Raw genomic sequence first — 27,754 nt, 5'->3', positions numbered from 1 at the left:
GCTTGTCACACCCTTGCTCCTGGCTCCGCCCCCAATGTCTCCTGGCTCCACCCCCAAAGTCTCCTGGCTCCACCCCAAAGCCCCCAGATATTTCTTGAATTGGACTTGGCAACCCTAGTTCTTATGCATAGGTACAATATTACTATAACAACTCAGCACAGCTTCAAAGTAAGACTCACCAGATGGAAATAATGAAACGCATGGAAAAGCATGTTACTTGCAGATCTTGTGCATATGACTACCCTGTTTAGTCCAGATACATTTTGGTTCTGCCATGAGTAGGGACCTACTATCCATAAAGACTTGTCTTATTTGAACAAGAGCTATACATGCTATTCTTTCAACCACATTTAGGTTTTCTGGGGAATAAAAATATGATAGCTCGTACAAGCAAGTAACCGAGTCAGGCACGCTGGGAGAATAACAAACCATATTAATCAGGCACTAGTTTTTTTTACTCCTTTTACTTCTTTCCCTTCACTTTCTTATTACTTTCTTTACTCCCTGTGCCTCCTAAGGCCACCAGTTCGAAGAGCCATCTACATTTTGAGCCAGGACAAGTCTCTTCCAGTGGCCTACTATTCAGAATCCAGATACACTGCTTTCCCTCATTCTGTGCATCATTTTACTGAGAGACTTTTCTGATTTAATTTCAACCCATTAGTTCTAGTCTGACCTCCTGGGGAAGCAGAAAACAACTCTGCTTCATCCTTAATATGACTTCCCTTCAAATACTTAAAGATATTCATACAGAATTGTAAAGATAGGTGATCCGCTCTGATCTATTTTGCATTCCAAAGTACTTGGTCACAGAACTTTTCTCAGTAGGTTGCAACATCCCTGGTATATTGTTGATGACCAATTAGTATATGCACAAATACTTCTAGGGCTGATGTCTCAAAATTATATTTTTGACAGTGAAATCCTAAGCAGGATCAAAAACTGGCTAATTAACAGGAAACAGAGAGTGAGTATAAATTTTCGCAGTGGAGGGTGGCAAGCGGTGGGATACTGCAGGACTCAGTACTGGGTCCGATGCTTTTTAACTTATTCATAAATAATTTTGAGTTGGGAGTAAGCAGCGAAGTAGCTAAGTTTGCAGATGACACTAAATTGTTCAGGGTGGTGAAACTAGAGAGAATTGTGAGGCTCTCCAAAGGGATCTTTCGAGACTGGGCAAGTGGGCGTCAATGTGGAAAATGAGGTTCAACGTAGCCAAGTGCAAAGTAATGCACATTGGGGCCAACAATCCTAACTATAAATAAAAGTTGATGAGGTGTGAACTGGTGGAGACTGACCAAGAGAGAGATCTTGGGGTTGTGGTAGATAACTCACTGAAAATTAGATAGTGTGCGACTGCAATAAAAAAGGCCAATGCCATGCTGGGAATTTTTAGGAAAGGAATTGAAAACTAATCAGCTTGTATCATAACGTCCCTGTATAAATCGATGGTGTGGCCTCATTTGAAATACTGTGTACTATTCTGGTCACCACACCTCAAAAAAGATGTTACAGCATTGGAAAAAGTGCAGAAACTAGAATGATTAAAGGGTTGAAACACTTTTCCTATGAAGAAAGGTTAAAATGCTTGGGGCTCTTTAATTTGGAGAAATGTTGACTGAGGGGTGACATGATAGAGGTTTACAAGATTATGCATGGGATAGAGAAGGAAGAGAAAGAAGTATTTTTCTCTCTTTCTCACAATACGATAACTTGTGGACATTCAATGAAATTGCTGAGCAGTCGGGTTAGAACTGATAAAAGGAAGTACTTCTTCACCCAAAGGGTGATTGACACATGGAATGCCATGCCACATGAAGTGGTGATGGCTGCCAGCAAAGACGGCTTCAAGAGGGGATTGGATAAACATATGGAGCAAAGGTCCATTAGTAGCTATTAGCCACAGCGTATTGTTGGAACACTCTGTCTGGGGCAGTGATGCTCTGTATTCTTGGTGCTTTGGGGGGGGGGGGCACAGTGGGAGGACTTCTGGTGTCCTGGTCCCACTGATAGACCTCCTGATGGCACCTGGTTTGTTGGTCACTGTGACATGGAGTGTTGGACTGGATGGGCCATTGGACTGATCCAACATGACTTCTCTTATGTTCTTAGGTCTGTGCAGAGTCTTGCTTAAGGGTTACAAATAGGAAAGTTTCTTCAGGTTGTACTGTAAATCATTTCTGGGGCTTCCAGGTATTGGAAAATACCTGGGGACATTGGGGGTGGTGCCAGGAAAGGGTGTGGTTTGGGGAGGGGAGGGGTCTCAGCATGGTACAATTCAAAGCAGCCATTTTTTCAAGGGAATATCTCAATATCGGTCACCGGATAAGAATAATACCTTTACACATAAAGTGTATATGCAAAATCATGCATCAATATCAAGCATCACGTATTACTGATAACCACTCATAATACAAAATTCAAAACTCCCCCAAACCTTTTGCTGTATATAGTTCTTTAGGGGCAAAACCCTTCCCGTTATCCCGACTTGTATCCAGCCACTTGAATAGAGTCCTCCAGTTTCCAGTAAAACTTGTCACTGAGAGAGTAAGGGACCGTATGCCCGGGGTTCCTCATGGTTTCTCGGATCTGGTCCTTCATCAGACTTTTCTCTCATAAACTTAACTCCTGGAGCCACAGTACATATGCTTTCAAACATAGATCAATGCATGTCAGGAATTATGCATTGTATGCTGGTGAAACTTGGGTAACCAAAGTTAAAGCTGGATTTAAATAGCAATGGGTTGGATTTCCCCAGTGATGACATTTAGTGCCTAAAATGCTGGACAAAAAAACAACTTTCTGAAACTTCCATTTCATTGAGAACAGGTATCTCAGCTACCTTCAACAACTGAAATATGGCCACACAGTTTTTTGCCCAAGAACTAGTCTTTTGGGAAAGACTTTAGAATGTGTTCAGAGGACTTTCCTTAATGTCTCAGACAGAATTTCTTGCATCTGTGTTGGAAGAAGGAAAGGCTTAGCCTGTTGGCAGAAGTTAAGTGTGGAGTGCAATCTCATGTGGGGGTTTTTTTGTTATCAGTCTTGTAGCACCCAGGGCCCACTTGAGCATCCAAACACACCCATGCATGCATCATGGGTGAAATGCTTCAACAAAGGCACATCTGTTTTTCCTGAGCCTGTTTTGCAAGCTAACACCAAATTAATTAGCTAACGGCTGATCAAGCACTTCAAGAGTTATTCCGGGAACCAGTGTGGTGTAGTGGTTAAGAGTGGTGGACTGTAATCTGGAGAGCTGGGTTTGATTTCCCATTCCTTCACATGAAACCAGATGGGTGATCTTGGGCCAGTCTCAGTTTTCTTAGAACTCTCTCAGCCCTACCTACAGGGTATCTGTTTTAGTAGGTAGAGGAAGGGAAGGCAATTGTATGCCACTCCAAGACTGCTTTGGGCAGTGAAATACAGGGCATAAAACCAACTCTTCTTCTTCTGTTATCACAGCAGAAGAGAAGGAGGAAGGATTATTGGGGATATAGGAAAAACACACCACCATTAAGAATCAAGTCTGCTGTCTATTATAAGCAATGGAAGGCTTTTCATTTCACATTTTATGGCTTGAAGGAGCACCCTGTCTGGGTATATATATATATGAGGTTTAAAGAGCACAATGTGACTTCAGACCCTAGAAGCATCTGTGGGATCAAGCTACACTTCCAGCAGGAAAAGCTTTTGGTGGACAAAATGTGAATGAAATGTGAAATGTAAATTACTATCCTCTCTCTGAAAGCTCAGAAATCAAGAAGAGTTTTTGGCCTTCAGCATCTGCTTGATGATTTCCTGTCTTGTGGAAGGAAGAAGAAAGCTATTATTATCCTGTCCCTTAATGAGTGGTCTTAATGACTAATGGTTGGCAAAAGTTACATGGGCACATAAGGTCAATCCTGAATCTGAAAGAAAAACCAAATTTGGCAGCTAACTGGAGTCATAAAGCTACAATACTAAACATACTGACTTGGGACTAAGACAGTAGTCCCCAACATTTTTGAGTCTATGGACATCTTTGGAATTTTGATACAGCTCGGTGGGTGCAAGCACAAAATGAATTCCATCAAATGGCTGCCACAGAAGGTGCAGGCAGCCACAGAATGGCTGCTACAGTTTATGTTCAGTCATACAGTGAAGATCCCTGTGCTGTTGTGGCAGCTGCTGCCCTAGCAACATTTTAAAAATCTGTACAGCAAGTGCAGTGGCCAATCAGAAGCCTTGCTGGACAAGAGCCCCACCTGCCTGTTTCACTTTCTATAAACACCTTGTGGGAAGCAGAAAAATTGTCAGTAGGTGTCACTGTGCCCACAGGCACCATGTTGGGGGCGTCTGGACTAAGTGCTCTAATGGTGATTAGTTCTTAGTGCAGGTGTCTTGATTAGGAGAGCCAGTTTGGTGTAGTGGTTAAGAGTGCGGACTCTTATCTGGGAGAACCGGGTTTGATTCCTCACTCCTCCACTTGCACCTGCTGGCATGGCCTTGGGTCAGCCATAGCTCTGGCAGAGGTTGTCCCTGAAAGGGCAGCTGCTGTGAGAGCCCTCTCCAGCCCCACCCACCTCATAGGGTGTCTGTTGTGGGGGAGGAAGGTAAAGGAGATTGTGAGCCGCTCTGAGACTCTTCGGAGTGGAGGGCGGGATATAAATCCAATATCTTCATCTTCTTCTTCTTAATAGTGCTGATCTCATTCTAATCTTGAGATTAGCCAGGTAGTCTTCATGAACGTATTTTAGACTCTTCCTGAGAAAGTAAGTTCATGTGCCTCCCAGTGCTACTCATATACCTGGTATAATACTTATTTTTGGCATTGCATCACATGAATACCTTCTTGGTAAATGTGCCATGATAGGTAGCAGCCCAGCAGCTTCGTGTTCTAATGAAGCATCCTCTTTGCTGTTCAAAAACATACAAAGGTGCAACTCTCACTTTGTGTATAGCACCAATACTACAAGCACACAGGCAACTGTCCTCTCATGCTGCTTTCTGAAATTGCTAGTATGGTGCAATATGTCCATTTATTAATGCTGAAAAACATGGAATGAGATTGCATTTAACCCCTCTTCTCTTAACACGAACTATTGCTGGCCAATGAACTGTTCAGCTAGTACCTCACTCTTTAACCTTGACTGGCTCTTCTCTTGATCCAGTCTAGAGCATGCCAAGGTTTCTAGTTCCTGCTCCAAGCTCTTCTCCAACTGACTAGTAGTTGGACCTGCTGCTCAATAGTCACCCTCTGGCTCCTTCTGTGCATTGTTGGCTGCATTGCACTGTCACATAATTTCTTGACTTTTGTCTTCCTTCTGACCATACTATCAGTACAACCCTAAGCAGAGACATGCACTTGGACCATAAAATCTTTTACTACCTCATCTTGCATCTTCATCTGTAATAGGTATGCATATAGTCCAGAGATTAGCTTGTCTTGAGGACCTAGAAAGATTTTGTCAAATGGATATTTCTCTGTGTTAAAGCCTACCATCTTGTCTTTGGCATATCTAGATTCAACTTGCATTCTCAACCACCAACTCATTTTAATGTCCATGTTTTCTAGCTCTTCTCTGGTTTTCAATTGATTGTCTTTTTCCAACAGATCATCATATCTGTAACTCTGATTAGGTTTTAAAAGATTTGGAGGGGTGAATGCTTCCACTGGGGATACCCATCTTGGAATTTTCTGGTATCTGCTCCCAGTTTGAATACCTAAGGTAGCAGAGTATCTCCATGGGAAACATCTTCTTTGTTGACAAATGCATCTCAGTTTCATTTTCAGCCACTGCCTCCAGTGTCCACATGGTCTCTTTTTAGCTGCTCATTTAAACGTTTATGGCTTTCTTTGCCTAGTGAGGAAGGGGGGGGGGAGTTGTTTGTTTGTTTGTTGCGCTAATGGATGTGCTTGTTGCATTCCTTGTCTCTTCTGAAACAAGAAGTGGAGAGAATAATCACATAAGAGTTTCAGTTTGCTTTGTTAGTTGAAGCAGTATATATTGCCTTTCTAGAGGTTGAGTCCAATTAATGCCTCCTGCTGTAATGGAGACACCAAAATACAAAAGCCCTCCTTCCTTTGTACAACCACAATAAAGGTAAATACTAAGTAGGCAAGCTGGTGTAGTTGTTAGAACATTGAACTAGAGATCTAGGTTGAAATCCTTACTCATTTAAAAAAAAAACTGATTTGGGTGACCTTGGGACCGTCACTTTCTTTCAGCCTGACCTATCTTACTGGGTTGCTGTGGATAAAGTGGAGGGAGGGAGCACCATGTGCACCATGCTGATGTCCTTAGATGTAGGGTAAGATTAAAATGTAACAAATAGACAGAGCTTTTTTTGTAGCAGGAACTCCTTTGCATATTAGGTCACACACCCCTGATGTAGCCAATCCTCTTGGCCCTGTATTAAGTGGCCTGTAAGGTCTTGGAGGATTGGCTACATCAGGGGTGTGTGGCCTAATATGCAAATGAGATCCTACTACAAAAAAGCCTTGCAAATAGATAATTATAGTTATTTTATTCTGAAGAAGCATGGGCTAGTTTAAGTGACACTGGCTCAGGCTTGCCCAAGGCAACTTTTCATCTTTCTATCTTTTGGTCTCCTTGTTTGTTTTTTTATTTGTACCTCAAAGTCAACCAAGGAACAGAAACCTTAGAATTGTTTTTTCTTAAAAAGATAATCCTACATAAAATGCTCAGTTTTCTTCCCAGCCCCTTGAAAAAGAAACATCTATATGTTAGCTCAGCATACTTGAAGGGATCCTGTGTTAAATCTCTAATCTGTCAAGGACGTTTTGCCTTGGCAGTTCTTTTCTTAGTGACATGTGAGAAGCTTTCAGAACTCAGGCAGTGTTGGTGGTATAGGGGATAAACAAGGACAAATATCAACTTTGTTAAGGTTGTGGTTCTCCATTGGTAGCCACTGGGAATGTCTGCATAGCTTGGCAATGAGCTCCTGCTTTCTTTTCCATTCTTTTATTGCCAGACATCCTTGCCTTTCCATGCTTTGCTAAGTGGGAGTACATTGAAGCTATCCTTCTGAGAGCCATCAAAGGCCTAGCCTAGCTGCAGAATAACCACTTTCCCACATTCCAGCCCACTCTTCCAGCATTCCATCACATTCTATAGAGTAATGGACAAATAGAAGCCAGGATGAGACTGTGTAGCTTGGAGCACTTTTGGTTCTTGATGTCTTGGGTCGCTAAAGAAAGGGAGGAGAGTCAGTCCAGTGGTGTCCTAGAGTCCATCCCAGTGTTTTCTCCTATAGCAAAATAGCTATAGCTGGTGGTCATTTCAGTGCAATAAAGAAGGATTTCTCAGAACAGACAAAAGGAAGTGCTTCATGGCCCTTTCCACCCTTGGACCTCCACATGGGTTTTCTCTGAGTTTTACTCATGTTCATTTACCCTGCAGGAAAATCCTGGGCAAAACAGCATCCATATACCCTCGGACAATTGTGGGGTGAAACTTGGATAAACTTAGTGTAATGTGGAAATGAAAAAAAAAAAAAGATAAAAACAGAGATGAACTCGAGGGTAGTGTGGAATGTCAGGGACGGGGTTGAACCAGGATTAAAGCCTAGTGTGGAAAGGGCCCATGTAATGCTTCAGTTTCAGAATTGCTGCATGATGTAGTGCTGATCACCACTCTAGATAGTTTTAAAAGACAAATTCAAGAATTATAGGTCCATGGGTGAATATTAACCTAAATGAGTCAATGGTGGTTAGAATGTTCAGGAAGGATCTGGAAGAACCAAGTTTGAAAAGCTTCATAATGTTTGTATACAAAGCATTCTCTTATCAGGAGATTATCAACAAGATACTATTGAACTGGAGATGATAAATTAATTTCAATGGGCTCACCCTGTGTACTCTAACATTTTTTGTGGGGGAGTTTTACAAGTCCAAGGTTTTCTCTCCAAAGCTTTGCACCATTTAAAGTCATAGTCAGTCTTGAGTTTCAGTGAGAAAGGTGGACTGTAAATAAACTAAATATAGATTTGGAAATGCCATCTTTATTTCATCAAAATATATGAAGAAATTGTATACAAATGAGATTTACAAAAATAAATGGTTACTGTTTTCCTTTTAGCAATTTGTTAAGATATATAGTACAGAAATTTAGTTTAATCCAAGTTTTGTTCTCTGTTTGGGGGACCTCTATTTGGGTAGAAAGGCAGCATATAAATGTTTTAAAGAAATAATATGTTATATGTTCCAAAGAGAAAAACTAATTAAAAAAAATTCTGTGCTGTATTTTATACATTTCAAATTGTTCAAATGACTGTGTATCTAAAATGCACAGGCCTAAAAATGCAAAATGTACCTAAAATATACAAGTCTAAAAATTCAGAACTGTACACGGTTTATTTTGGCACTAGCAGCTCATACGATATAAAAACAGTTACATAGGTTGACAAGTGGACTAAAAAATAATATCAAATTATTTTTAAATGGAGAGGTGTCACTTAGCACCGCTGAGTAATAAAGATCTTTTTGCCCTATGCAAATAAAGGATGTCTATGTCCATGGCTGTAAAGGGGTAGTTATGTATTTTATGTATCATTGTATTTTACATTTTCTTTAGCTGTTGGTTTGTTTTAATTTTTAAAAATACTATTACTTCCATCATTGAGTCCACTGACTGGTATAAAGGCTACAGAAGTAGTGGGAGGGCAAAGAGCAGGGGAGAAAGGGGAAGCTGACACTTTTTATGTCCAGTCAGCAGTAAAGTAGAGTATATCCTGTAGGCAGGCATTTTCTGTTTCCCAGCCCAGTCAGTGGGTACTCATAACTAAACAGAGAAGGGTAAACAGAGAAGGTCTGATATCTTCTAGAATTGGCTGCATCACAATAAACTGTTTAAACCAAAGTTTGCTGCACTAATCAAGTTAATGCACCAGCTGTACTTAATAGAACAGTTTGTTCATTAGTTCTATTTAATTTGCTGTTTGAATTCTTTGCTGTAACCAAGCAAAATCTCCAGATGTTATAGTTAGCTCCCTTACAATATAAGGCTGCTTGCAATTTCTAGCTTTGTATCCTACTTCCTGTTTGTCAGCTGCACTAAATGGGAGGGGAATGGTGGGTGGAAGCCCAGGGCAAGTCAAACTTGCTATTCCTTTTAAGGATTATCAGTATTGGTGTGAGAGTCACTTTAGTGTAGTTGTTGAGTGCACAGACTCTTATCTGGGAGAACTGGGTTTGATTCCCCACTCCTCCACTTGCAACTGCTGTAATGGCCTTGAGTCAGTCACAGTTCTCTCAGAACTGTTCTGTGAAGAGCAGTTCTCGAAAGAGCTCTCTCAGCCCCACCTACTTCGCAAGGTGTCTGTTGTGGGGGAAGAAGGTAAAGGGAAATGTAGGCCACTCTGAGACTGAGATTCAGAGTGAAGGGCGAGGTATAAATCCAATTTCTTCTTCTACTTCTATTATCTCCATCTTTCTGTCTAGCTTCTCATCTTATCTTTTTATAGTTCTTTCCCCTCCCCTTTCTATCTTGCTGATTGTCAGCCATGCTACTTTCCCTTTTTGTACAGCTACTTCATTGCATCCCTTAAAGCAGGGGTCCCCAACCACCGGGCCGTGGACTAGTACCGGTCCATGGCCTGCTAGCAACCGAGCCATGGAGTGAGGCAGAGCAGCCCTGGATTAAAGAGGCAGCACGGCCTCACTCCAAGGCTGCCTCCGCTTGCAAGGTCCCGGGTCACCAGAAGGGCCGGTGCTGCTGTAACCTTAGCCGACCTCTCATTTATAGACCTTAGCTGATCGATGAGGGCCTTTAATGGGAGGAGGAGGCAGAAACAGCTCCAGTCTCTCCCCCATTTAAAGACCCCCATGGGGGGCAGGGATGTGGCATGGGTGTAGGGGGCAGCCGGGGGTGGCAAAAACCCCAGCATCGCCCCATCCCCCGGTCTGTGGAAAAATTGTCTACCACAAAACCGGTACCTGGTGCCAAAAATGTTGGTGTCCACTGCCTTAAAGGGTACAGAATGATTTTACACAAAATAAAACAATTTTAGTTAAAGTTACCCTCCTTTCTCTTTTGACATTTTCCTGTGTTATAAGGAAGAGCATGGAGAGAAGGTAAAGGGAAGGTGAATCTACAGAAAGGACCACTAAGAGCTGAGGGCAGTTGGAGCCTGTATTTTCCTCTCTGTGTGCAAGAGGCTAAGAAGGACCATAGTAGTGAACAAACTGGAATTTCTTCATTCAGATGTCATGATAGTTGATCTTAGCATTCCCACAATTAAGAAGGATGCTTTCACACAACCAGTCTCCTCCTTTGACATTTAGTTGTGTTGTCCCCCCTAATTGAATCCAAACAAATGGTGAGCATATACCGTAAACCTATTATTCCTGTTTAGTTTTTGTATTTGTTAAAACATCATCATTGTGTTGTGTGCTGATTTGCTGTTCATCTTCTATATATATCAGCAAACTGTAACCTTCCATTTCAATATATTTGAGGAAGTGTGCATGCACACAGAAGCTTATACCTTGAGCCACTGGATTCAAACTTTGTTCTACTGCTTCAGACCAACACTGCTGCCCACCTGGAGTTAAAATAAAATAAGTACAACCATGTTTTATAATCCGTTTATTGGCAGTTTGTAGTCACACATTACCCTAAATCAGAGTTAATCAAAACCATGGTATTTAAGACTTCTGAATAAAGCTTCTTCTACCTGTTTAAGAAAGCCTTTCTTGCTACTTAATCACTACAGGGGATTTTTAAAAAACAAATCAGATAATTTTTTTTGAAAAATCTGAAACTGAATTTCCTTGCATGTGGGCATGAAAAGGGCAATGGGAAATTGGGTAGATTGTTCTTAGACGTCACTCTCATCAAGATTTTGTTAGTGGCTGTGTGAAGCACTTTCTTCTTAACAACCCAACATTGCTCACAGGAAGTAATGAGTTACAACTGAGTTCTTTTTTTCTGTCTTGTGCAGTTTCTGTGGATACATCATAAGTTCAGTTTTAGATATACTTCCCTCTACCAGAACTCAGCTAATTTTCTTCACTTCTCTGAGCCTATTGCATTCAAAAGGTTAAAGGAACATGTTTGTCTAATATTGACTTATTTCGCTGCTTGAGTTTCTTCTGATACAATGAGCTTTCGAGGGAAAGTGTTTAGAAGAGAGCACAATGAATTACGGAGGAAGAGGAGGACGATTAGGCGAGTAAACCAAGGAGAAATCCACAGATTGAGCTGTGTATGTATATGTACCTTTCCTCTTTTTATTGTTGTTTCCTATATTCTGGAGATAGGGGAGATAGCAGGACTTGGTCTGGTTTTCATAGCTGATCTTGGTCTAGATGGAACAAAATGCTTTTATAGACCACTGATTTTATCTTATCTTATCTTATCTTTGTTTTATTAACTATGGTTTTACTGTATTTGTAAATGTTTTAAATCGAATTGTATGAATCACTATGTTGTGAGCCGCCCTGAGACACTTCGGTGAGAAGGGCGGGATATAAGTCCACTAAATAAATAAATAAATAAATAAATAGAATTCCAATTGCTCCAAAAAGCCAGTGGTGGTGCCACTTCTGTATAAGTACCATAATTTCAGTGCATAAACTTAATGAACAAAATGAGCTTAATGTTTAGTCCCTTTTGACTTCTAGTAATCTTTGTGTTGTCACCTTGTTGGGTACACAACTGTCAGTAGTTTTTCATCTTGTCAAAGTGCGTGAAAATGTCAGCCTGTCTGGCAGTCCAGGGACAAAAGAGCAACAGAAAGGAAGAAGGAACTACTAACCTTGAATTGTTTTGGTTTGGACATCATGGTGAATGAGTAGCGGCAGTATTTATATTGGAAGTTGCTGCTTATATATTTATAACTTAGAAACAATAGGAAATAATATATTCCGGTGAGTAGCTGCATTGGTCTGAAGCAACAGAACAAAGTTTGAGTCCAGTGGCACCTTTAAGACCAACAAAGCTTAATTCTGTGTACAAGCTTTTGTGTGCATGCACAAAAAAAATTATACCCAGAATTAAATCTTGTTGGTCTTAGCTGCAAGCCCAGCATTTGGCCATGTGGCCTGATTTTTTTTTTTTTGTTTCACAAGATCTTCCTCATGGATGTCCATAAAGTAGAATAGCTCCGCCATCTATCTCCTTCCCCAGCATCAGTCTTTACAAGCTTAAAGCATGGATCTGTAGTAATAGCTACAGTGCTGGACTGACCAGTGAGACCAGAAATCGAATCTCCACCCAGCTTTGAAATTAAGTTAGTGGATCTTGCTTGTGTCAGTCACCATTTCTCAGCCTAACCTGCCTCATAGGAGTGGCTGTAAAGCAACATGAAGGAAAGCTGCCTTGAGCTCTTAGGATGAAGACCTTGGTAAAATTAGACAAGAAGTGCTGCTGTTTTAGCCAAAGCTATGTGAGGTATATTCACATGTGATTTTATTTTGTCCACACAAGCATTGTAATTGGCACAGCATCTGAGATCTTAGAGGCCTCTGTTTTCATGGCTCCTCTGCAAAAGCAGAATAACTCAATGTAATGTTGTTGTATATCTTATGGAACAATGTATGTTTGGGCCTCATAAGTAATTTAATTTGTAAACAGCAGTTTTGTAGATAATGCTGTTAAGAAACAGACAAGCTGACTTAGCACCCTTGAGGCAAACTTGAATGTGTGCAATCACACAAATGTAGATCATGTCCATGGCTGGTCTGCGATACCCATCAGGCCCCACTGGATTGGTTGGATCAGGCCTCAGATTCAACAGGAGCTCACAGGAGTACAGCCTAGGGCTCTCCTTTCTTGCATCGGGTTGCTTTTGGCTGGAGGGCGGGGTGGGGAGGCGGCATATGCTAATGAGTCATGCTAAGGAGCTCCGCCACCTATTTTTCTACAAAATGACCTGTGGGTTGGATGCATGTTTCAGTGCTGGCTGATGCATGTTTCCTGTTCTAGAGCCACTAGTTTTATGCACATGTAATTACAAGACTGTAGCAGGGCCAAAAAAGATCTGCATCTAGATCTATTGTATGGTTTTAATTGCATAATCTGCTTTGATAAATTTACATTTGTTTACATACTTTTTAAAGTACATTTTATTTTTAAAAAAACCAGGAGGCATAAAAATCCTTTTTCATATTCCATTTGTGTTTCTTATTTCATTTTCATGTGCATGAGTATCTGCTTATTGAAACAGAAAGGCAATGTAATCTAAATATTGTTTCTCAACTTGGATTAAAGTAAAAAGCAGTAACATAGGCCTTCTGTTATCTTAATGTATTGCTTGCTTTGCATGTAGAAAAATACATGGATTCTCTTGATTTTTCTTCTGCAATTTGCCTTCTCACTGAATATCCCATAACTAGAGACATTTCTGTTGTTAGTGCTACAGTGGGACTTTTTTCTTCCTGGAACAGATTTCCTCATTGGATCTAGTGCCCTGAGAACCTTTAATGAAGAAGTTAAGAGCGCTGCAAGATGCATACATAACTCAGAATCAGTCCTTGAGTTTTATATAAGCACAAGCAGGGTGTTAGGTCATAATTTCTGTAATAATCCTTGTTTGTATGAGCTTGCGGTGATTGGTGAGTGGATTCCATGGTATTTTATACAAATCAGGTCCCTCCCCCCTACCCCAGGCTCCACCCCCCAAATCTCAAGTTATTTCCCAACCCTAGTTAGTAGGGTTGCCAAGTCCAATTCAAGAAATATCTGGGGACTTTGGGGGTGGAGCCAGGAGACATTAGGGGTGGAGCCAAGATCAAGGCTGTGACAAGCATAATTGAACTCCAAAGGGAGTTCTGGCCATCACATTTAAAGAAACGGTGCACCTTTTCAATGCCTTCTTTCCATAGGAAATAATGAAGGATAAGGGCACCTTTTTGGGGGGCTCATAGAATTGGACCCCTTGGTTCAATCGTTATGAAACTTGGGGGGGGGGTATTTTGGGGAGAGGCACTAGATGCTATACTGAAACTTTGGTGCCTCTACCCCAAAAAACAGCCCCCCCAGAGCCCCAGATACCCGCGGATCAATTCTCCATGATTTTCTATGGGAATAAATCTCCATAGGGAATCATGAGTTCCCAGCAGACATTTACCTCCCCTCCACCCACTTTCTGATGACCCTGAAGCGGAGGAGGGCCTCCAAACAGGGGGATCCCCTGCCCCCACCTGGGGATTGGCAGCCCTACCTAAAATGCATCAGGCATCTTGAGGCACTCTGATTCGTTCCATATTTCTTCTCCGTTTTATATATATCTTTTAAATCATGCTTTTCTTCCAAGAACAGATGGCTCTCCCCTCCCTCTTCAGCCTCCCAAGAACTCTGGGAAGTTGGCAGATCTGGCAGCTCTGGGTTGAGAACTACCTGGAGATTTAGGGTGTGGAACCTAGTAGGGTTGCCAGTCCCTAGGTGGGGCCTGGAGATCTCCTGCTTTCACAGCTGACCTCCAGCTGGCAGAGATCAGCTCCCCTGGAGAAAACGGCTGCTCTGAAGGGTGGACTCGATGACATTGTACCATGCTGAGGCCCCTCTTCTTCCCAAACCTCACTTTCTCCTGGCTCCACCCCCAAAGTCTCCAGGTATTTTCCAACACAGACCTGGCAAGCCTACTTTTCACATTTCCCGGGGCCTCTCGCTCTCCCCTCCATGTGGTTAAGGTCGATGGACAGCCAGAGTGGCACAGCGGTTACGCACCAACCCCTTGTGCTTTTTTCTCACCTGCCGCCGGCCCGCCTCTGAGTCCCCCAGTCCCTCCCCGTGCAGACACTCAGCCAGCCAGCCGCCCGCTCCCGCTTTCTCTCTCCCTCGCTCGGCTCCTCTCCTCCTGAAATGGTTTATTTAACATGCTGTACTGGGCGTCGCCACCACCGCTAGCAGCCAGGCTGCCGTGCGCCCCAGCCCCCGGACTTGGGGGGTGGCGGGAGGAGAGCGCAGGTGGGTGCGTGGGGGGCATTGGCAGGCCCATGCCGTGGGGGGCGCCCTGGGACAAACCCCTGTTGCGTGCCAGCGCTGGCTGCATAAAGAGCCGAGGCGAGAGAGCAGAAGCAGCAGGAGGAGCACAATCGATGTGTTTCTCTGCCCTCCCCTCCCATGGCCCACTTCTTCGCTCGCTATCTGAGCCGGACACAGCTAGGTCGGGAAGGCCGGCCTGTCTTGCCTGCTTGCCTGCCTGCGGGAGACCCAGCGGAGGGAGCGGGGATGCGGCTTCTTCAGGCCCGGCAGCATGGCTGCGGCAGCAGGAGGGAGCGGGGATGCTCGTAGCGCTGCAGACAAAAGAGCCGCCCGCAATTGCAGCTGCCCAGCCTCCCGCTTCCAGACTTTTGGAGAGCGGGGGAGGAGGCTGCTAATCCAGGGGTCCCCAGGCAGGGCGTGGGGGGGGGGAAGCCTACTAGTTAGGGACAGGACTCATATTTGGTGTTTCAACTAGGATATGTTGTATATTATTTGAGATGTACATGAGTTTACATGGAGTAACTCTTACCCATTCTTATGTTCTACCTTGTTAGCTCCACTTCCTAGTAACATAACTCCAAACCCTATGTATGGCTACTTCCCCTCACTAGTTATATAGTGAGCAGAACAGGCTGTTGCTTGAAAGCATTCATGACAGCAGAAACCATTTTGTCTCTGAAGAGCCAAAGTACATTTTGTCTTTGTTTCCTCCATATTTTTTTTAAGTAAGAGACACTCTGAAGTCCTCGGCTTTCATAAATGGAAAATATGTATAGTTCTCAATCAGTGGTTTGGATCAGCACACCACAGTGGCTTTTAACTATGAGTAATTGTGCTGCACTTCCTCCAGTCTGACAGCTGCAGGCCAGAGGCCTGGCCCTTTTCATGAATCCACGACTATCCCATTCATAGAAGCCCCAGCACCATTGTAAGTAAACTTCTACATTTTAAAATTATATTTGCTCACTTTTACAATACTTGTTTTTCATGGATCAAAGCCTAGCTGAATTTTCAGAAAATCATTTATCTGAAGATGAACAGCACGAGTACTAGTAAGAGCACTGCCAGAATGTGTGGGTGGGTTCCAGGCTTGCTGCCCTTTTACACATAAAGCCTCATTGCTCAGCAGTTCTATTCTGCGCTCACTACTCTGCAGCAGAAGTGTACATGTTGGAAAGAACACACTAATGCAACCTGTGGCTAAAATGCTTCCTTAAAAAGTCAAACTTAACTAGGCAGCAGGGGTTTTGTCTTCAAACCTCTGACTGTTGGAGAGCTGGGATTTAAAAAACAACAACAACAACAACAACAACAAAAAACAAAACACATTTTTTGCTAGGCTTGGCAGTTGACCTAATAAAATCTGAGCAATTCAACATAAATTGTTGATCTTTGTGAGTGGGGGTGGAACTGACTTGTGTCCCTTTCTCTAGTATAATGATCTAGGGAATAAAGAGAAGGATATCATGACCATCTCTGGTTGTTGCTTAGGAATGTAAGCTCTGTGCATCAAATCATACTTCAGTTTTCATTCACTTCCAGTTTTCATTCACTTCCAGTTTTCATTCACTTCCCAGTTTTCATTCACTCTCCACATGATGCATGAACCTAGTCTTCCCATCTTTCTCTCTGGCTGTTTTGATAATCTTCAATTTTACTTTTTTGAGGAATAAGTCCCAGTGAACTCTGGGTTTACTTTTGAGTGAACATGCATTAGATCATGATTTTAAGAATACTGGCTGGGTAAAGTACAGAGGGAAGCTCAGAAGAGAAACACTGTCAGATTAAGATAGTAACAAGAAAATTACTGAGGGAGCCAGCTAGCCAATCCTAAATGTATCTGCTCAGAAGTAAGATCCTTTTCACTCAGTGGGGCTAAGCTTCAAGAAAAGTGTTCTCAGGATTGCAATTTCCAATCTTCAGCTCGAAGGAAAAACAAAGTCTACAGGTTGCAATGAAGTGGTGCATTTACAAAATTATTTTCTTAACAATGGGCATATACAGAAGAACTTTTGATTTTCACTGAATAATTGTAATGGCCAGTCCTCACCTCATCTGTCCTGCTGTTCCTTAAACCTTCTGTTTGCAAAACGGTAAGTTTACAACTGAGTAAATTGTGGTAAGTGAATTTCATAGCTGGCTACTTTGAAATAATGAATGGCTACAAAATCTGAACAGTTGTTGGGTATCTCCTCAATATCTCTGATCATACGCATATTTATTTGGCAGTAAGTCTTGATGCATTCAGTGGAGCTTACTTATAAGTAAATATGCACTAATCAATAAAGTGCAGTTACTTCTTTGTTCAGATTGCAGTTGGATGCAAATTGCATGTGGGCCATGTTTGTGATGTCAAGTTGCAGGCAACTTATGGCAACCGCATAGCGTTTTCAAGGCAAAAGATTTAATAGAGGAGGTTTGCCATAGCCGTCCTCTACATAGCAACCCTAGGATTCCTTGGAGGTCTCTTATCCAAATACTAACCAGGGCCAACCCTGCTTAGCTTCCAAGATGTGACAAGGTTGGTCTAGCCTGGGCCATCCAAGTTCAGAATGGACCTAGAAATCATCTTCATCATCATCACCACCACTACCATCATCATCTTTAAAAAATCCCTTTGTTTTTATCAAGTACTTAAAACTGTTCTGAATTGTCTTGTAAGTGTTTGCATGTTTTCACTGAACAAAAGAAGCTATTTCCTTGGATGTCTCAGTTTTGCTGGAGTGGAGGAGAGTTATGTGAATGATTTTCAGTATTGTCGCCTTGTCTGTTTTTCCTGCCTGATTCCCAAAGCAGAGTACTATCATTGAGTATTCTAGAGTGGATCTCAAATATGTTCTACATTCTTATACTACTGTGTGGAACTGTTTTGAGCATTTGCCAACATGATTTGGCAAAAAACCCCAAAAACCCAACCCTGAACGTATGTTTGATTTTATCTGAGTCATGGCAAGTAATCCCATCATTTGTGAGCATTCCTAACAGTGGCTGCTTGGCCACTGTCATGCTGAATGCCACAACTGTGCAGATGCAAAATCACAAAACACTACTGGTTTTGAACTGCAAACCAGGCATCTAAGAGAGCAATCCTAAGTAGGTCTACTCAGACTCTTAATAAAGTCTATTGAATAGGGATTATTCCAGGCAAATGTTTTTAGAATTGCACTGAAAGTGAGCACATGGCATCCTTTGCTTGAGAGAAAACAAGTATTGTGAGGTATCTGTTTTTTGGATGCATTTATTTATGATGATCACATAATCACTTTGCATAGGACTGCAGCTTTGATTTTGGATGAATGAAAAGTGCAGGGAATGAGTACATCTGGTTCTTGAGAATTAATGAGAAGAGAATGCAGGTGTGTCTTGCTACTCATGCTCAGGTACTTTCATAGAGCAACTGGATGAGCATACCTAGGAAATAAAGCTTCTTTCCTCATAACATAGAACAATGAATATAGCATAACCTTACAGAATATGTCATAGCTCTTTTAAAAACCTTAAACAACAAAAGTTAGGAAAATCAGTGAGGGGACTGGGGTTATCTAGCATTTTATGCTGAGTGTCACATTTTCAGTTAATCTTGCCTTCTAAGCAGAATTTGGAAGGGATTTCTGGTGCTGTCCAGCTGCTCTTAGTTTGTTCCCTCGATGCTAATGAGGCTGCCCTGGACAAGCTAAAAGAAGGACTAGGGATGTAGATGAGATCTTTAGTGATGTGGCAGAGAATCCTAAGCAGAGTTACACCCTGTATTCCCCTGCTTCCTCCTTCTAGGAACGGGCTGATATTAGAGTTGCCAGGTTCATTTGGGTCACTAGCAGGAGAGATGTTTTCGGAGCCAGAATGTGCCAAAATCACCAGAAGTGACATCACATACCATGCCTGCATCACCTAGAAGTGATATAGGCACATTGGGGGCAACTCTCTGATTTTTGGACAAAACTCTGTGGTAAAATCACCCTCAAAAATAGTTCTGGGTGACACAGACACATCACATGGCATTGAAGAAGATTTATACCCTACCCTTCACTCAGAGTCTCGGAGCAGCTTACAATCTCCTTTCCCTTTCCCTTCCCCTCCCCACAACAAACACCTGTGAGGTAGGTGGCGCTCAGAGAGCTCTTCGAGAACTGCTCTTGAGAGAACAGCCCTTAGAGAACTGTGACTAACCTAATGTCACCCAACTGGCAGCATGTGGAGAAGTAGGGAATTAAACTCATTTCCCGCAGATTAGAGTCCTAACCACTATACTAAACTGGCTCTCATTGCTGTTGGAGGAGCCCACTAAACCAGGGGTTACCCCTTCCCCAACAGGGGAATGGCAAGCCTAGCTGTGACTCAGTGAAAGAGTGCTTTGCCTGCAGAAGGTCCCAGGTTCAATCCCTGGCATTTCCAGGCAGCAGGTGGTGTGAAAGACCTCCACTTGAGACAACGGAGAGTTGGTATCAGTCGGAATAGACAGTACTGACCTTGACAAACTAATAGTCTGATTCAATTCAATATACCTTCATGTGTAAGCCTGCTAACGTCAATGAACATAGTAGGGTTTAACTCTTCATAGAATTGCGCTTATTTTCTGACACACACACCCTGGTGCCATTTTGAATGAGAGAAATGGAGTGGAGGAAGAGGCAGGAGCCCCTGCTCCCTCTCCTCTGCAATCAGATTTCTCCCCCCTGCAGTGCTCTGAAAAGACATTTCAGGTTCACCCCAGGGCTGATGTCTTGTCTAGGTTGGCTCTAAGAACCTTGAAGCAGGAGAACATCAAACTCTCAAAGAGAGAAATTATTCCTTAAGGGGAGGACTTCTCGAGTGATAAACTGTTCTCCTGTAACTGGGGTTATATGCTTCTGGAGTTTTGATAAAGGGAGTTTATCACAAAGCATTGAGTTTCTGATGGATATATTGACTGTTCTATTACTTGTCTGCCTTGTTGAAAGGTGTCAGAAAAATAGGTGTGTTGATATAGGGAGGAATTAGCCATTGAGGTATCCACTGGAACCAGTGATATTAGAAAATATACAGAAATGTTGCCTACTGTCATGCTAGGCCAGTTAGACATAGGGACTCGTGGTGCATGTTTTAGAGACTGAAATTAGGAGGAAGAACTTATTTTTATTAAGCACTTTGAAATGAGCTGTGTGAAAGAGATGTGCCATGCTTGAGCCAAAATGAGACCTGACAGCTTGTGTTTAACATCAAACAGGTTGCAGCTTTTCTTTTCTTTTCTTAAACTGTCGTATGGAGTAAAGCCAACAAGAGATGGGGCACTTCTGTTTTGGATGATTCAGTGCTTAGAGAAGATAACGTGCACATGCTTAGGTCCACAGAGTAGGGGTGAACTGTAACCTAGCAATGAAAATAAAACAAATTACAACAGTTTAGAATGACCAAAGAGTCATAGGAAAAATGAATTTTTAAAAATGTATGGAGAGAGATGTATCTATAGATGTCTATAGAGAGAGCCAGTTTGATGTAGTGGTTAAGTGCATGGACTCTTATCTGGGAGAACCAGGTTTGATTCCCCACTTCTCCACATGTACCTGCTGATGTGACTTTGAGTCAGTCACAAGTTCTCACAAAGCTCTTCTGCTCAAGAGCAGTTCTGGGAGAGCTCTCCTAGCTCCACCTACCTCACAAGTGTCTGTTGTGAGGAGGGGAAGGGAAAAGAGATTGTAAGCCACTCTGAGACTCCTTCAGGTAGTAAAGGGCGGGTATAAATCCAATCTCTTCACTTCTTCTTCTATATCCTACTGTCAGCATCCTCCAAGCCAAACTGGAAGAATGGCAGAGTGCAGAACTAACAAATAACATAGATAGTGGACATTGGGAAAACCTGGTAGAAAAATGTAGACCAGTGTTATACATAACAGCCGTCAGGGAAGGGCAGGGATTTATTTATTTATTTTGCTATATGCTAAAGAGGTTGTAGAGTCCAATAGATGAGAAGATTAGCAAGAAAAAGCCTTTCATTGGGCTAGGAAACATCAGGGCCCAAAAGTAAAATGAGAATGGAGACATAGTACCTAATCTTTTTTATTTATTAAAAAAAATGCAGGGAAAGTGTGACTTCTTGAAGATAAGCAAATCCTGCAGCTCCATGAATAGAATCACAAAGGGTTCAAAGTGGTTTATTTTTACAGAAATTGGAAAAAATGTCTGCTTTATTTCTTGGTTCAGGGGTGCTTTTTGCTTCTAAGTGAAGACAACTCACAGCAACTGGCAGACAACAACTAAAAAAATATAAAGCAGATGCAAAGAAAAGAAGAAGAATGGCAGATTTATACTCCACCCTTCTCTCTGAATCAGAGACTCAGAACGGCTTACAATCTCCTATATCTTCTCCCCCCACAACAGACACCCTGTGAGGTGGGTGGGGCTGAGAGGGCTCTCACAGCAGCTGCCTTTTCAGGGACAACCTCTGCCAGAGCTATGGCTGACCCAAGGCCATTCCAGAAGGTGCAAGTGGAGAAGTGGGGAATCAAACCCGGTTCTCCCAGATAAGAGTCCATGCACTTAACCACTACACCAAACAGTGTTATAAATCATCCACAGCTGATTAATCTAAAGTACATCCACATATGCATGAAGGCATTTGTTGTGGAGAAGTCACTGTCTCTCAGCCTCAGTTGACTTCCTGAGATGCTGCTTCACATCTTTCTTATGACCATTAATGTGCTAAAAGCAACATTCACTGTAAGCCTTAGGGCTCCAAGTCTGAACTCCAAATCTAAATGTATCATCCTAATTAGAGTTACAGTCATCTAAATCCCATTTGAAGTAAAGCCGGCTTAGAATAATCTAACTCTGTTTTGGATGGCACTATTAATGTATCAAGTGAAAAGACCAGCTTCTCAGAGCTATGAAACTGATTAATTCTAAAGGATCCTGTTTTCTAGCTTAGAATCTCCTCTCACCTAAGTATTTCCTGTAAGGAGCACAGCTATGTTAGTCAGAAGTGGAAAAGTCTGTTTTTTCCCCAAGATTTAGTCAAATAGTCATTTCTTTTTACTTAACCTCTTTGATATTCTCCAGCTTCCCCCCTTACTCTTTCCGTCTTCTTTCTTCAACAACCAAACTAACATTAAATAGCTCACAAGGACAATATCTTGTATGTGACACTGCCTGTCTTGGTTTTCATGAGACGAGTTTGAGTTATCCAGTCATACTTTGCTCAAGGTCTTCTGGGTAATCAGGGGAGGCAACTATTTACCGTATTTTTCGCACCATAAGACGCACTTCCCCCCCCAAAAAAAAAGTGGGGGGGAAAGTGTGTGCATCTTATGGAGCGAAGGTACCATACGTACTTTCCTCGGGCGGGGGGGTGATCCGCTGCCTCCGTCCCGGCGCTTCCCCGCGCCTGCCTGGCTCCAGCTCTGACGCTTACAGCAAGCGCCAGGATCGCTCCCTCCGCCCTCCGATCCCAGCGCTTGCTTTAAGCATCAGCGCTGAAGCCATGCAAACAGGCAGGGAGAAAGCATGCTGCCCCCTCCACAGCCGGCGCTTGCGAAGCACTGGGTTTGCGGAGGGGGGGGCATGCTTTTTCCGTGCCTGCGTGCCTGGCTGGGAGAAAAGCGGCGAGATTGCTCTCTCCGCCCCCACCGCAAACCCAGCACTTCGCAGGGAGCGATCTCGCTGCTTGTCTTCCAGCCAGGCACGCAGGCGCGGGGGAAGCACACCAGCGCCTGTGTGCCTGGCTGGGAGACAAGCAGCAAGATCGCTGCCTGCAAAGTGCTGGGTTTGCGGTGGGGGCGGAGGGAGCGATCTCGCCCTTGTCTGCCAGCCAGGCACCTGCGTCTTATGGTCCGGAGCGTCCAATGGACTGAAAATTACGGTATATCTTAGAACAAAGTGGGAGTCAAGTAGCATCTTTAAGACCAACAAAGTTTTATTCTGAATGTAAGCATTCATATGCATGCATACTTCTTCACATGGCTTTTCTGGTAGAAAAAGCCCAGCAGGAACTTATTTGCCTATTAGGCCACACCCCCTGCGTTCCTGTGCATTCCTGCTAAAAAAAAAAAAAGACCTGCTTCTTCAGATGAGGGAAACTGATTTCCCACTCACTCTGCTCTCACATTCCTCTTCTCAGTGGGGCTTCCTTCCGATTTCACACTATCTGCCCCAGGGCTGCAAGTAACGTCGGCATTTTCGTGCAGCAAACAGAAACTGGTTTTTAGAGGTTTCTGTTTCCTGTGCAAAAACGCTGTTACTTGCAGCCCCGGGGCAGATAGTGTGAAATCGGAAGGAAGCTCTGCTGAGAAGAGGAACGTAAGAGCAGTGTAAGGTGAGTGGGAAATCGGTTGGAATGTTGGTAAGAATGTTATAGTTTGTGTGTGTGCGGACACATGTATCTACCACTGCCACATCTATAAATTACATGTTAGTGTATACTGGAAACAGCTGATGTCTGTCCCAGTTATACTTAACTTTAGGTAGCCGCCAATTTCTGATAATAGTTCTTATATCCCAAATCAACTTTAGAAGAAGAAGAAGAGATTGGGTTTATACCCTGCCCTTCACTACCTGAGGAGTCTCAGAGCAGCTTACCATCTTCTTTCCCTTCCCAAAACAGACACCCTGTGAGTTGGGTGGGGCTGAGAGCTCTGACAGAAACCGTTCTTTTCAGAACAGCTTTGACAGAGTGATGTCTGACCCAACGTCACTCCAGCAGTTGCATGTGGAGGAGTGGGGTATCAAACCCAGATCTCCCACATAAGAGTCTGCGCATGTAACCATTAGACCAAACTGGCTCTCTTTACAGTTAAATCTGAGTCCAGTAGCACTTTAGTAACCAGCAAGATTTTCAGAGTAAAAGCTTTTTGAGAGTCAAATCTCGCTTTGTCAGATACCTGGTATCCAATGAAGGGAACTTTGACTCATGAAAGCTTATGCTCTGAAAATCTTGTTAGTCTCTAAGGGGCTACTGGTCTTGGATCTAGCTGTTCTACTGCAGACTACGGGTCTGGAACCAACTTTACAGAGCAGTCCTATGGAAAGTTCCTCCTATCTAAGCGCATTGACTATCCTGAGAAGTTAGTTGTTATTGGTACAGTAACCAATGTATAAGGTTCTTACTCCTCTTCTATCAGGGGAGAAATACTTCAGAAGAAGAAGAAGAAGAAGAATTGCAGATTTATACCCCGCCCTTCTCTCTGAATCAGAGACTCAGAGCGGCTTACAATCTCCTATATCTTCTCCCCCCACAACAGACACCCTGTGAGGTGGGTGGGGCTGAGAGGGCTCTCACAGCAGCTGCCCTTTCAAGGACAACCTCTGCCAGAGCTATGGCTGACCCAAGGCCATTCCAGCAGGTGCAAGTGGAGGAGTGGGGAATCAAACCCGGTTCTCCCAGATAAGAGTCCACTCACTTAACCACTACACCAAACTGACCTGTGATTCACTGACATTAGATTGAAAAAGTCCGTTTAGATCTAGCCCCACTAGCCCCCTCCAAAAAACTGCCTGGAAGGAGCTTGTCTTTATCCTTTCTCCCTCTGAGCTCTCCTCCAGTGTTCCAACTTTCCCATTCCACAGGCATAACCCTATGAGGATTATCAGTAATTGGGCTCCTGCCTCTTATTCAGCTTAGTAGCCCTGGTCCAACATTTAGTACATATGCACATGCAACTAGCTGAGTGTGCTTACTGATATTTTGCTGGTTATTGTATTTTAAATTATATTTTAATCTTCTTTGGAGACAGGATGTTAAAATCAGTTTGAGGGTTTGGCAAAGGAACCATAGAAAGAGGTAGTTGGAGGAAAAACTCCAGTGTGCACATATACCTTTGGAGCCTGGATTTTAGATGCCCAGTACTTCAGACAGCTTACTTTGCATGGAGTTGGAATATGGTAGATATGTACTATTTTGCCCCAGTGCTCTGCACAAGCGCTTTGTATTAAATGTTATTCTTCTGGCGTGGTCAAATTTTGAAACCTCAGGCTATGTGCTGTGTCTGTTTCTGTGGAATCAATTATGAGGATATTTTTAGTCCCATTGCTGGGAGAGCCACTGCTGAGAGTGGAACAATGAGAATTTGTAGGAGGTGGAGCATTATTAACAATCAGTGAGCTATATATCACTGGAGTTAGTGTGTGTTTCCCCCAGCTGTGAATGGTAATGAAAATTATCTTCCAGCTCTGGCAATAGCCCGGGCCAGGTGCATGGGAAAGATAACTTGACTGTTGAAGACAAGTATAGGAAGCTTCAATTTATAGATATTGAGTCAATGGTCTGTAGAAAGCAAGTGTTAACAGTAGGAGTGTGCTGGTGAGTGCCTCTTTTTATAGAAACATAATCATTTTCACTGAGCCCATTGCTCATTTAAGCTAGCAAATATATAAAAGCACTATAAAAATCCAATTCTGCCTTATTCAGGCTTGGCTCAGAGACTGCTTAATTGGTCCATTTCCAAGAGAGCCAGACAAGCTAAATTCAGGAAAGACAATCCCATGACTGTTAAAGCTTTAAATTAGCTTAGCTCGGTTACAAATCTCCCAGCAAGCATTACTGGGCAGAAGTGCAGTAATTCAAACTGCAGTGCTTCAGAATATTGCTTTTATGACTTTTTTTTCCCGTGGTAAAAATAAAAAGGTCTAGCAAATATTGTCAGGATTTTCCAACACAAATGCAAAACCAACGAGCTCAAATTTCCACATGAAAAAAGGCCTACTCGGACTAAGCTGTTGTACTGTTGCCAGTGCAGAGGATAAGATCATTACAACTTGAACTGGAGCCTGAAACCTTGTTAATTCAGCTGCCCTGGGATTGGAGCATTATAGAAGGTGCCCAGGTCCTGATTGCTTTCTGTCCCTGAAATACAGTGCTCCTACATCTGCTTCTTGTAGTTCATACAAGCAGCTGTCTTTGACAATGAGGCACCTCAGCCTCATTCCAAGTAAGAATACACACACCACAGTATTAAGAAGTCAAAAACACTTTGGCTAAAGTTAGATGTGACTAGTTCCCCTTGAAAGCCAAAGGACTTGTATCACTTCTCTTGTGCCATTAATTTCAATAGGTTATTAGTCATACCTAACTTTAGCTGAATTGCACTATGGAAGAGGAATTGAACAATCTGTATGCTGCATAAGACATGAATACACACTGGCAACACTGAAAACAGAAGTGGCTTGAAACTAAAGGGCAGTATGAAAGGATACTGACAGCACATCACAGCAGTGGCATTTTCACATTTAAGTACAGTGCAGGTGGAACAGCTTTGAAGGTTCCCACACTCCCTAATCTATCCTGTGCATTATATCCTGCCCTTCCTCAAGGGGTGGGGGGTGCAGCTTAGAGTGCACATCTCCCATTCCTGTTTTATCCTGATAACAACCTTGAAATAGAGTTGTTGCTCTCTTATATCGTTGGTATTTTATGGCTGTGGAACCATCCATTTTGGTTGTAAACTAATAAAAGAAGTTTTCCATATGCACACTGCAAAAATAAGCATTCAGGGTGCCCAAAGACTCAGAAGGTTTCCCTGCATAGTGCAAGATAGAAGCACTATTCATAAGTTACAGTGAATGTTCATACATTGCCCCCCAAGGTCGGAATGAAGAGTCAGACACAATGCATTGGAATAAAATTTGGGCCACTTTATTAATTAACAGCAAAAACAGCAAGGGGACCCCACCAGCAGCCTGGCCAGGGCTAGGGGTCACCGCGACCGCTCCCCTGCCATTAACGGGCGAGAGACCCAGCCCCCCAGCCAGAGCTGAGTGACTCAGCTCCCTCCAGGCAAGCCCAGCAGGGAGGCCTGCACCAGAGGGCCCAAACCCAAACGCACGTCTCGACGGAAAGGCACCCTCTAGCCGAGCCTCCTGGACAGTCTGCAATCTCCAAACCCGGGTCTCCAAACCCCAAGGTTGATTATACCAGACCCCAAATTCCCCAAAAGGGGGATGCTTCGCAGTCCTCCCCTAGCCGCAAAGTGTCCTAAACCCCCAAAACCTGCCAACTAAAGTGACCACCTATTTAAAGGCAGCTTCCCTAAGCCAGTTCCACAATCCACTGCACTGCTATGCAGGGTAGGCAAAAAACACACCCCAGCAACAGCCAATCAGCCGAGGCGTACAAAATTCCTACCCGGCTCCTCAAATGAGGCAACCAGCGAAGCCTACATAACAGACAGGACGGGCAGGAGGGCCGATCATCGAAGGACTGCTGGGGGGAAAGGTGGAGCTAGCTGTTAAAGCGGCTAGCCCCACCCCCCACATTGCGTGCCCAAATGGGCGAGCTCTGACTCCTCCCTCCCAGGGAGGCAAACAGCCGACGCAGCCTAGCAGCTATGCTGCAGGCTCACGAATCTTTGAACAGTGTACACTTGATTTTTCTTTATATGTCTGTTGAGTAATTTTCATGTTACATTCAACATATGTACAACTGATTCCCAGTTTCATTTGTAAAATGAGCATCTACTGGTTCTTTCTTACAGGTGGGTGTATGTATGTACATGCAAGTTGTATATGTGTTGTGAACAGGGCTATAAAGTGATAAGAAACTGAACTGGATCAATGGGATAAGAGAATGTTGCTAGGCATGTCTGTGTAGTTAAATCATAAGGATTCAGTTACTACTCTGAACTGAATACTGAGCCCTGAGGCTGGAACCCTCATATAGTGAAAGGGAAGATAAAGTGTAGTGGAATTGGTGATAGACTCAGATTGGTAACTGCATTGGTGTGAAGTGGCAGAACAAAGTTTGAGTCCAGTGGCAACAAAGTTTTATTCAAGATATAAGCTTTTGTGTGCAGGCACACCTCTTCAGATACATTGAAATAGAAGTTACCAGTCCATGCATATATGTAGAGGGGGTGAGCGTC

At 43.1% G+C, this 27,754-nt stretch overlaps 1 protein-coding gene across 8 annotated transcripts in view; it reads left to right on the top strand.

Moving 5' to 3' along the window:
* The window catches only part of DOCK10 (dedicator of cytokinesis 10), a 272,423-nt gene that overhangs the window by 96,338 nt on the left and 148,331 nt on the right, over positions 1 to 27,754 (top strand). For 2 of the 8 annotated variants that reach the window (XM_060242211.1, XM_060242209.1), the window contains exon 1: positions 10,986 to 11,208. The exons of the other annotated variants lie outside the window; for them this stretch is intronic. In XM_060242211.1, the coding sequence (XP_060098194.1) occupies positions 11,104 to 11,208 (105 nt within the window). In that variant the 5' untranslated portion in view covers positions 10,986 to 11,103. Of the gene's footprint in view, positions 1 to 10,985; positions 11,209 to 27,754 lie in introns of those variants that run through there. 8 annotated transcript variants of the gene reach the window in all.

This window comes from Heteronotia binoei, chromosome 6 (genome assembly GCF_032191835.1).
Source record: "Heteronotia binoei isolate CCM8104 ecotype False Entrance Well chromosome 6, APGP_CSIRO_Hbin_v1, whole genome shotgun sequence".
Lineage (NCBI taxonomy): Eukaryota > Metazoa > Chordata > Lepidosauria > Squamata > Gekkonidae > Heteronotia > Heteronotia binoei.
This window is presented reverse-complemented; position numbering and strand designations above follow the sequence as displayed.